Genomic DNA, 11959 nt, shown 5'->3' with positions numbered 1-11959 from the left:
GGTCTTGCTTATTTTACAGTGAAATTAATTATATGCCACTTCTTTCTATTTCCTAACCAGCTTCCTCCATTCCATAGCTTTCAAATACACAACACATTTTATTAATTACACAACTACTGCCTTCTGCCTACTTGTAAATTGACTTTTTAAACAAGCTGAGGGGAAAACCACATCAAACTCAATGCTGTCCTTAGGAACCTTTGCTCATTAGTGACTTTCAACCCCATGGACTTTGCCATGTGAAGATCCAAGGCATCAGCAGACAAAGAATGAAATGTTACATCAAGAGGGTGGACAGCACAGATAGGATGTTCAACTGCAGATCTCATTGCAGTGTTGTCAGCTACCTGGTTCTCTCATCACTTGGATGCTGTGCTCAATGCGATGTGATGGATGACCGAGGTTTCAAAGGTTTATTGTGTTTGGTTGAACTATCCTGAACAATCTTCAGCGATTATCCTATCCTTAATGAGAGCAGAGTAGAATAACTTGAAGTACCTGACCTAGCTTGGGTGCCAGAAGCAACATAGCTATGGCATTAGGAGCCCAGCATAGACTATTAATTAACCCTACTTTTCAAGTGTGTTTTGCAGCCAAAATTGAACCCTGTTACCATGACTAAACTGCTGCAGTTCCCCAGTTAACTAGATTGAAGGAAGCCTCAGCTGTTACTGCTGTGCTGACACACCGTTAATCTTAGAGGCTAAGGCAATGGAAAGAGATAATCTTGTGCATCCTTGAGGATCAATTGGCCATATACAGACTTTGGCTTAAAAAGTTCCCTTTTATGTTATTGTTGTTTGCGGTTCTCTTCAAAATGCTTCAGCACTGGCTAGGGGGACTGTGTTCAATTCATCTTCACTGCCGTATATGTCCTCCACTTAAAGGCAGATGAGTTGACTAAAGGTTCTTCAAACACACACGCTGAGGGCAGTTATAAAAGTCAGTTATAAAACAGCGAGATGAGGGAAAACGTACTGGAGTGTTCACTGTGGTACCCTCTCCGCTTGCATCAAGGATAATCACAAAAAAGAGTAAAGAACAGCAAAAACACAGCAGGCTTTTAGCAGGGCCATTTCATATTCAGATCCATTAATTTGAAATAAAATCACCACCACATTATCTTGCAGCAGAGAAAAGCAGCATGAAGGGCACAGGCAAGTGAACAAAACTTCTTGATCTTAGCATCTGAATGCATTTATCGAGTATGTAAAATTGTCGGCATAGATCTCTTTGAAACTGTACAAATGCACAGTACAGCCATAGCTCAACAAGAGGGAGGTATTCGGTGTCGTCTCCTCTGTGTGCATGCTGCTATGTACAGTATGAGTGTGTATTAATACATACGAATTCAGGATCCTAAACTTTCCACTTGTATTGCAGGCCATCTCCTGCCCCACAGGGTGAATCCCACTGAATGACACTGAGTTCCTACAAAAAGACATTCTTTTCCTCCTGTCCAGGTGGAACAGTAAGGCCCCAGAGTGAAAATCATGGTCCAGCTCTCTTCAGCAAGAGGATGATTTCACACCATGACTGTATGTGAATAGATACACGCACACATGTCCACACATTCATTCTGTACATATACAAAGGTACACATACATTTTTACATTCTTTGGTGGCAAAATAATAAGAAAACCCCAACAAACCACAGGGTTGCACAGACTGTGCATCTTTGCTTAATAAATCTGCTTCAGGAAAATCGGGGTGGTTGTAACAGGAGTTATTTTGCCTCTTTAAGGACTGTTCCTTGCATTGACAAAATGCCATACATTTACAATGACTAAAACAGGGCACAAGGAAAGCCAGCGTAAACACAGCTCGCGTAATGACAGATAACTCAGAGAGAGCCCCCTCCTACCCACATCAACACACCATGAGAAGAAGCAGACATATGCTTTCACCTACAAGCACTCAAACACTTCCTCAGTTACTGTCCAGATGTTGTGCTGAGCTGTGGCACACCCTTCTTCTGCCCTGGCTGTGGGGTTTTGCTTTTTGTTGCTTATTAAAATCGAACGAACAGAGGACAGGATGTTGGGAGCAGCAGAGGAGGCTGGCAGGTCAATGCCACACCGAAGGGTTCTCAGCCTGTGTGCTTCAGATGAACGGCTCTTCTTGTCGCCACCTCTGGGACATCAAACCTGCATCTCAGAGGTGCTGATGAGGCCCAGTGCTTTGGCTTCTTCTGGTGTCAGTCCGCTCTTTAGTGTCCTTCTCACTGGATAGTCATGAATTCCAAAAGCAGGGGAAAAAAAAAAAACAAAGAAAGAAAATGCAAACAATTAGAAGCGATAATTACACAAGACTTTCAGCTGAAAAAAACCCCTGCTAACATGCAAGCTGGGTCAAATCAAAAGTTGCTGTACTCATGGCCTCAAGTTCAGGAATACTGAGTAATGCCCTATGCCAAATTCATGGGAGCATCAAGTATTCAGCAACTCCAAACAGTCAGGCAAAAAGACATTTGTCATTTGACGTTTAGTCAACAAAAACTTTTAAGGAAAATACCACAGCATTTTAAGATTTTTTTTCTCTGAAATTATCAGTTGATTTTCAGTCCATAGAAAGTATCATCTGCCCTATTATTTTATAGTTTCTTAACGATTTTTTTAAAAGAGCTTTTGGATCTTTATAGGGCTCAATTGAATTTATCACTGTTAAATCCTATGTGACCCTTTAAAGGTGTAAAATAAACAACCCCAAAGGTTAAAGATTAAAAATGTGACTACTTTATAGTCAATTCAAATCATTAAAACTACTGTCTTCATACACGCTCCCCTTTGTCCTGTAATGTTCCCCCGTCCTAGCCCCACCTGCATCATCTTTGCCATTAGTAGTCTGCAGCGTTTTAGGTGAATTTAAATGATATATCTAGGCCAAAATCTTGTTTCTTAATTTTCTATTAAGTGTTCTGGACACTAGCCCCAACATAAAACTTTTAAAATTTCTGATTGCCTTTTTAATTCAGAAACAAGTGACTACGTGACTGCAAACACTGAGCATTAGTGTCCTCCTAGTTTTATTGGTGCCATGATTTTCAGGTGAATGGGCTTTAGTTCAAGACACAAATGGGGTATTCACTCCACACGTTGATGTTCCTCAAATACAAAATGCACATTCAGAAGTTTAAGCTGCATGCAAAGCATAAACAATGACTTTGTGTTGAACAAAATATATTCATCTAATAATGAAGTCTAGAGGAAACTCTTAGAGAAACCAATTGCAAACAGTGGCTAAGGACTTCTTGCATCAGTATCATCTAGCACAATTAAGACCTCTAACTTACTGAGATATTCAGTCCATGTAACTGAAACTGGGTGGTCACACTCAGGGGTCTAGCAGGAGTGAGAGGAGGGAATGGATCGGTATAGAAAATAAGAGGATAAGAGAAAGGGAAAATATGACGCAGTTGAACATTTGATACCATGCAGGTAGAACGAATGTGATCTATGTTTGATAGTCAAACCGCTTTCATCAGTTATTGAGGTTAATCAAATGAGCTGGGAGTGCCACATGTGTAATTGTTCCTCCATTACTGAACCCCTACTTGAAAGTTTTTCTTCAAGGCTCACTCCTTTCTCCTACAGTATTTGCATACTTATTAAACACCACTAGGAGTCTACACGGCAGCCTTTTATGATATCAATTTTTTCCTACAATACTGATCAGCAGCATCTTCCAAGTTGAACAATGCTTAGCTTAAAGCAGTACAAGGTTAAATGCAACTGATAAAGCTAAGATTAAGAAAGACTAAAAAGGTGCTACCAGAAGAGCAATACACTTCAAAAAATGCTCTGGTCTCCATGGTGCAGAATACCCAACATGAACTTTTGAGTCAGTCCTCATCACTGGCACCCTTTTATACTCCTCAAATTTGATATCCAAATGTCCACAGTGACAAATGTTAATTTCTAGACACGAGCTATGAAATACCTTAGGGTTTTAAGGTCTCAGTGAATCACCCAATGCTTATTTCTGTATCAAAATGAACTGTATCAGGAGTGAAAGAAAAAATCCAAGAAAGCTGCAGGAGAAACATTTCTGTCTTATTAAAAGCGAAGATTTCCCTGTGCAGTTCACCCACTTAGCTGCCTGCCTGTCTCCTGAACATGTTTTTTTCTGTACCCTCTAAAACATGCAGCCAAATGCAGACCATAGCTAGCTTGGCCACCGGATAGTAGAGTTATGTTAAAAAATATGCGTACAGGAGACCGAACTTTCACAGGATGACTGTCTAGATGACAATACATCTTCCACCTAAAGCCAAAAGTGAACTGGAAAGCCAAATGCAGAACAAATTTCCACATTATAGACACTTTTGTGGAAGCGTCAAACCAAACATTTTCATGAGTGCTCTCACACATATCCCCAGCTCTCTCAGACCACAATCACTTACACGCATTTGCAAACTGAGCACAATAACCACTGTAAAACAAAGCTGTTTTTCTTGTCAGATGGCAAGACAGGAAGAGTAAGGGAACAAACAATCGTTATTCCTGTTTGTGAACATTTAATAGGAACTGAGGTGCTCTGCTAACGCTGGTCATGTACGGGAATAAGCAAAATTCTGGTCTTATTTATAACAATGTAAATCTGGAATAACCTTCTTTAGGTCAGTACAATTACTACCGCACAAATAACTGGGCTGAAACTTTAACAACTGAAAGGGAAATGTGTGCCTCTAACTTCGACCAAGCAGAATACAGTTGTTTAAATTCCTCCATCGGCCTGAGTGACAGGATTACTAGTTTACTAGGAAAAGCCAAATGGATTTACAATAACATACAGGTCTCTTTGAAGAAAATTACAGGAGTTTATATTCAGAAGTCATAATCAGGAGTTAAAATACCATGGTAGAAAGCATCTTCATGGAAAAACAAGGAAGAAAACTAAGGAAGAAAACTAAGGAGTCTTCTTTACATAAACAAGATTTCTCTCTGAATCTCCAGATGCCTACCTATCAAACTTACTAAAGTCTTAGTCTGAGGACCTTGTGTATTAACCCTTGGATGACTGCAAAAAAGAAATACTGTATGCAGCATGTGACAAGGACAAGTGCCCTGTTCTGGGTTTGCTGTATGACTCACACAAAGGAGGCCAACCCCGGGTTTGTGCTTTTTGTGCCACTACAAAACAAGTAGGAATGACAATACTGCATGATTTCCTGCAACATACGCAGCTGTAATTAAACAAAACAGTCTCTCTGCATCCCTCAGCTGATTGTTCTAACTTATCTCAGCTCTCCTATACTACACAGAAAGGTAACTTGGATTTAATATATTCCAGTGACCTAACCTTTTAAGGCCAGCAGTTAGGAGAGGAGAGCTCCAAACAATGTAGGACTTTGGCAGCTCTAATGAGATTGTCAAGAAAATAGTTAATAAAGAGCAAAGATGTGAAGAATCTTTTCAGTGACAGAATGGTTCCCATAAACACTGACAGCTGCTGACTTGTATAAACTAAGCGTGTGGGGCCAAATACTGCAAAGCACTGTGACTACTGGCAAGATTAAAGCTGTCCACTATCAACAGGCAACCGGAAGGATAACAGTGGACAGAATCACGGTCCAGACTCAAATGGGTGAATTCTTGCCCCTACAATGCAACAGGCCAGTCTGACACAGATGAATCCACTTGTAGTTTGAAGTATTTTGTACTTAGGGAGATGGAAGTGGCCTGATAAAGGCTCTCTTTATATAAAAATTATCCCTAGTAAGTGCAAATTATTCACAGTACTTTTCCTCATCTGAAGATACAGTGGAGGGATGCAGTTAGCAGCAGTAACACAAGAACAAGTTCCAGCCCCACTATTCTCTGCACTGGCTTGTGGACGAGGGCGGCTTGAGGGTGACGAAGCCAGGAGACAGTTGTGTCATCTACAGGAGCAGGGACTCCTCTGGGAGGTGGGTGAACCTTGTCTTGACATACTGTTAAACAGATGTCCTCAGACATTTGTCTGTTTCCTCATAAAGTGCTTGGTAGGGTTCCTCTACCTTAGGAAAGGTCATGAACACATTCAGTCATCAAAATTGAATGCAGAGAGATATTTTCCTTCCATGTTTTATAGGCATTGCAAAATTACATTTTTCAAACTAGATCGTCACTCTCCCCTCTTCACTGAACTCTGTCGTGTCTCTAACTGGACTAGACATAATATCTTGGCTTGTAAAACTCTTGGCCTGCTGCAGATCACATTAAACTGGGTTATGGAATGTATTTTGGAGGCAGTGACAATAAAAATAAGACTTTAAAATGACCTTTTAGGTTCTTTAAGCAATTTTTAAAACATTTGCTAAAGAAACATAACATAGCGAGAAAATAACTTTTACTCTTGTCACAAGCAAGGCCTGCTGAGATCCCATAACCAAGAAACTAAATGTTGTTTTTCTGGGGTCAGAGGGTATGATATTTTTTGTTAATCGGGAAATCTAGAATTTTATTTGATATCCTGGCAGAATGCAATGTGCTTATGATGAACTCAATGAATTTGACTCTGCCTGTTGGGTCAAAATCTACACAGATACATAGCCCTCACAGTACACTGGGAATGTTTTAAAAAAGAGTAACTCCCTAAGTGAAGCTTTGTCAGAGAATATAATTATCTAGGGTTTGGTTGTTTTTTAAAAGAGCAAATAGCATGCCTAATTTCCCCTCCCGCTACCTTTTTTTCTTTTTTAAAGATGCAACGAACAGAAAAGACCAGTCTGGCTGGCGCCATTTATTCTTGCATTTGCAATGGCTTTTGGCAGGTATGTCTACACTTGTATGGATGAGTCACTTGAAATGCAGAATAGATGTTACCATTCTCCTGCTCAGGAAGTCACAGAATTAGTGTTATTCCTATTGCAGAGTTGTGGCAGCCACAGAACTTTCTTTTGGCCCCAGCTGCAAAGGTAATGCAGCTGCTAGTTGCTGATTTGGAATGAAGAAAATTCCAGGTGGCTATAAATTACACAGTGAGGACAGCAGGAAGGGCAGATTATAAGAGGCAATACAGGCCAGCTCCATCATTTCATTTCATGTATCTTAGTTTTATTTTCTGTTACCTATCTACACCCAGCTTGCACACTCAGTCTATTTTCTCACGTATTTACATTGACCATATTCTCTTGGGCTTTACTCCAATGAGTCCAGCAATGGCAACTGGCAATGCAGAAGTTCAATCCAGACAGTCTTGCTCATATTCTCATATTTTAATCCTCTTCTGCATTTGTGTATCTTTATGTCACTACCTATATAAGTTATACTTAAGCTTAATTATGCATGTATCATTACTTAACATGACTAGGCCTAAATGCTTAATAAAAATACTAACACATTATGTGCGGAGATTTTCTTACAGGGATTTGAAGGTAAATTTTTGGATTTTATCATGCATCTCTCTGAAGAAGTACAGCCAACTGAAATGTGGTCTTTGTCTGGTTCAGCTGCATAGAAAGCTCCAGGAAACAACGTATTATGATGTATTATTCTTGCCCTGCAGCTTTGCTTTGAGTCCTGTCAGCACTTCAGAGATGGCACAAGTCTCTCCTAATAAGAAATTCTGTAGTTCACAACTGTCTCCTGGTGCAACTTATGGTGGCTGTGACATGAAGAGGAGTCTAGTGGTGGAAAAGAACAAAGTGGCATTTTGTAAGGAAAGCTTAACTTGCGTTTCATCTCCAGGTGGCTTACGTTATAGGGAAAAAAAAGTAACAATGCTTCAGAGAATCTGTGCTGCATGAAGAACATACTGTTTTTCAAGTAATATTTAACATGTAGTTGAAACTGTTAAAGTTTCCAACTTTATGTATTTCACAGATCATCATTTACATAGTCCCAACAGTAAAGAAGGAAAGATTTAACTCCTTCCTTGAAAGCTTTCTATGACAAACTCCCCTAATTTTTAGAACTTCTGTGAATTCCACTGTAAAAAGTTACTACTAAAAGCAATCCTGCTGCCATCCCTTTTGTCATTTCTCCCACTTAACTTCAGCAGTCAGAAGTGATTCCACTATTAATAGGTAAAGCATTGAGAGCATACAGCTCACCAACAACTGAGTCTGTGTGTAAGTACCATGTACTATTTTCAAGACCAGACTATACATTAACAATGCACAGGACAAAAAAAGGGCGGGAGATGGGATACAGAAAGTAAGCCATCTAACATAAGTGTTTGGGGCATGCAGCCTTTACATTCCATTTGAAATTTTAAAATGACTTAAAGTCTATTTTGAAGTGATCTGTTACTAGATAATAGACTTTTGCTAAGGGGGTAGGTAGCTCAGGCTTATGAATGCAGAGCTGTCTGTTGGAAAGTGACTCAGCGGAGAAGTGTGACCGTGTTTGACCACCTGGGTTCTGTGGAATGCAAATTAATTATCCCCATTAGGAATCTGCTCTGGGAAATAAAACAATAAAAGGCATCATCTCTACAACACCCTCAGATTAAAAATAACTATGACCAAAACAATCTTGTAATTGTGGTGTTATTCTGCCTAGAGGAAGCCATATATACACATACATATTATTTTTTTGATATAGCGCCGGGGCAAAATAAATTCAAAGTAGCTCTGTGTGAAACATTTTTGTTCATCTTCTAAGAGAGACTTTCCTCCAAACACATTTGCCACTGGCATCCAAGCGTAGTCAACTTCCTGCTTTCACAGCTCCTTGTGCTAAACTCCTTCATAGCAGCAGAGGGCTCTCTTTGGCAGCTGTGATACCACGATGCTCTTCTGGAAAGCCACACATGAGATCGCTTTTGCTACTGCGCTTCTTTTGTAAGGTAACTGGAAAAGCAAGCCTGTACTTCCCTGTCTTTTCTCGTTCCCAAATGAAGTGCTTGCCATAACAAATCTATGATCTTAAGAATCATAGAATCATAGAATGCTTTGGGTTAACTTGGCAGCCAAAACCTCACTGCTGCTGATTTCTTACTCGGATGCTGAAAATAATAATCATCTTTCAGGAAGGAAGGATGATGTAAATAAGGAGTATATTGCTGACCGGAGATAAACTTGAAAGCCACTTTAATATGGAAAGAAACCAAACAAAATACATATCCTATCAACTTAGGGCTAACAGTGTGCAACTCAACCATACATATTTTTTTAATACTTAACTTACTTAAATTCCACTTTTGGCAATGCATCCTGTGACATGAATTCAAAAGCCTTGAAATATACCTTTAAAATATGCCAACTAAAATGAAAATGGAGGGTAACGTAGGTGAATTCACTGACGCAGTGAATGGCAAACTGGCAAAAGTGAAAACAACTATTTGTATCTCTTGTAAGATGCAAATAAATGAAGTAAAATTTCTTTTTTTCTACAGAACTATGGTTGAAAAAGCACCAAAAGAGTATACACCATAAGTATTTCTATAGAAAATGTCAATACCAATATTCTGTGACCCGAGAACATGAACAGCTTTATTTCCTACGTATGCTGACTTGCTCTTTATCAGCTGCTCATCTCCTGCCAGTTTCTCCCCCATTGCCTTGAGCTTGTTCTTTCCTGCAATAAAGAAAGTGCCATTTGGCCAAGAAGAGATGGCCGGAGAAATTCCAGCACTTCGTAAATCCTTGTCTAGAAGCCCACAGGAAGCTGCAGAGCATTCCCTCTTTTTGGTTCTCCCATTGCTGGAGACACAGCACGAGGACATGCCAGTGGTCTCCCTATGCTGCAGGATCCTGCTGGGACACAGGCTTCACCTCCTACCGGGATGTACTCTTTGCTACGACCAAAATCTGAGCAGGGGCTATCTCTTCCTCCACAGAGCAGCACTTCTGGGCAGGCATTTAATCACATGAGGTGACAGCCACGCTAAAATCACGAGGGACAACCCATTATAGCAGCAGTTTTCTCCCTGTACCTACACCATGTCCTCTGTGCTTGTGTAATATAACATACATGATGAGCATGTGAATGTCTGTGTAGCGTTCAACATTTCTGTCTTCTCCCTGTGAACTGAAATAATCAGGGATAAAAGACACATATTTTTGGTAAACTTTGCATATTTAAGTTTAATGATTCTGACTTCCCAGATCAATGCAATGACTTCTCATCTATTTTTTCAGTTGCTGTATTAAAACAGTGTTGCTCAATTTTGAGCAAATACTGGATTCCACAGTATCTCTAAATACCGGTACTGGAATCCAATGCAAAGTTAAGAAATGTACTTAGTGGTGCAGGCTGGGTTAATTTTATATCTGACTTTCCTTATATAAAAAAGATAAAGCTGTTTCAAGCAGAAAGTTGAGGACAGGAGCCCCAAAACAAATAATTTGTATCAGAATAAAATTCATTATAGAAATGACTCATAGATTCCTCTAAAACAGTGACTGGAAAATTAATTTAAGCCTCTTTCACAAGCAATTTTTTTTACTAGATTTTTAAACCAGGTTTTCAAAAAACCTTTTGTTTTGAAGGCTACATGATGTAGAACTGTACAGAATGATGGCAATTTCACTTTCACAGTGCTAGAACCAGCAAACACTCTTGAACAAAACTTGAGATATGAAAGATACAGTTTGAAACTCATGGAGACTGCCAACAAAATACATAGGTACTACACATTTGAACAGTTAAAAAGCAGAATGTGTACCCCTGTCTGTCAGATCAGTTTTTTTAAAGAAAGCTGTAAAAAGAAATGTAACACACATTGTAAAGCAGTAACTGAACACTCATAACTAAATATGTACCTACTTAGAAATGGTATTAATATCAACAATCACAATTACATATGTCATCAGTTACAACTGACAAAACTGAAAATATGGAACTAGCTAATCAGCCTCATGCTTCAAATAAATACACTGATTTACAACTATTAAAATCCATGATGAGACTTAAAGGTTACTCAACTAATCCTACCTCTCCTGTTTGTTCTTCTACAACTGTTGATGCTGGCCTCTGGCAGAGATGCGAGATGGGACTACACAGGCCTCACCCTGATCAGGTACATCAATTTCCACAGCTGACTGTGGTCAACTGTATTTATTATTAATTCATTAGCTATTATTAATAATTTTAATTTATTGTTTATATTTTTATTTATTCTAGAACATGGAGTTTAGTTCTGCCATTTTTGCAAAGATCTTGCCATTGTAAAGATGAAAGAATGCATTACTTAAAGGCATCCAAAAGACACTCGCTATCTTGGCATCTAATGCAGATAACCTTCCAGCTGCCAGAGTTTTAAGTGCTTTATCTCACGTTCTGTTTTCATTCAATAATTAGATTTTTATTAACTGGGTATTGATCTTCTGAAGGCTCAGTACTTTGCATGAGGACAAACAGACTTTGATACTGAATACCATCGGTGATACATTTAGTATAAATGCAAAGAATTGTTGCTAAATGTGCATCACTAACTAGATTACTCAGCCCCCTCCTCTAATGCCTGATAGGATCTAGTTACTCACATCCTAAATAATTAGTTGCAAATTCTAAGCGAAGTTGCTTGCCTTTAAAGCATTTTATATAGACTTTCTTCCTGTAAGGTTTTTATTTTTTTAAAAGCATAATTTCCATTAACTCCTGCTTTTAGTCAGGCTATAAATACCAGAAGAACAGTCTCCCTCCTGGTATTTTGGCACTTCTGTATCTTTTCATAGCCAGAGAAAGTTATGTGGAGAGACATGAAAATGAAAAACAATGAAAAAACAAAGAAAAGAAGAAGAAAAAGTTAACTGAAGCACCCTATGAATGCCAATAGTCTCCCATCTAGTATTTTGTTTGCTTACAAACACGTTTATTCCAAAGCAGCGCTGCATGTGTTACTAAAACTTGTCTAAGGCTTGTCTCCACGCCCGGTCCTTTGGCAGAGCTCTTTCTCACGTTTTGGCACCTGATGACAGTGTGCTAACTCCTATTTCACTTTTACTGAAGGTGGGATTCAGTATGAAATACCTGACCTGGGATGTTCTGTAGTTAAGTTTAATCCACCAGCCCTGAGCTTATTTGTCTAG

The 11959-nt window shown here is 39.1% G+C and overlaps 1 protein-coding gene across 2 annotated transcripts in view; it reads right to left on the bottom strand.

Moving 5' to 3' along the window:
• Window positions 1-2141: 2141 nt before the first annotated feature.
• FHOD3 (formin homology 2 domain containing 3) overlaps window positions 2142-11959 on the bottom strand; it is a 406597-nt gene continuing 396779 nt past the window's right edge. For both annotated transcript variants that reach the window (XM_075704917.1, XM_075704918.1), the window contains one exon: window positions 2142-2224. In XM_075704917.1, coding sequence (XP_075561032.1) covers window positions 2142-2224 — 83 coding nt within the window. The remainder of the gene's footprint in view (window positions 2225-11959) is intronic.

Source organism: Pelecanus crispus, chromosome 2 (assembly GCF_030463565.1).
Source record: "Pelecanus crispus isolate bPelCri1 chromosome 2, bPelCri1.pri, whole genome shotgun sequence".
Lineage (NCBI taxonomy): Eukaryota > Metazoa > Chordata > Aves > Pelecaniformes > Pelecanidae > Pelecanus > Pelecanus crispus.
Note: the sequence above shows the minus strand (reverse complement) of the source record. Positions and strands in the feature narration are given on the sequence as shown.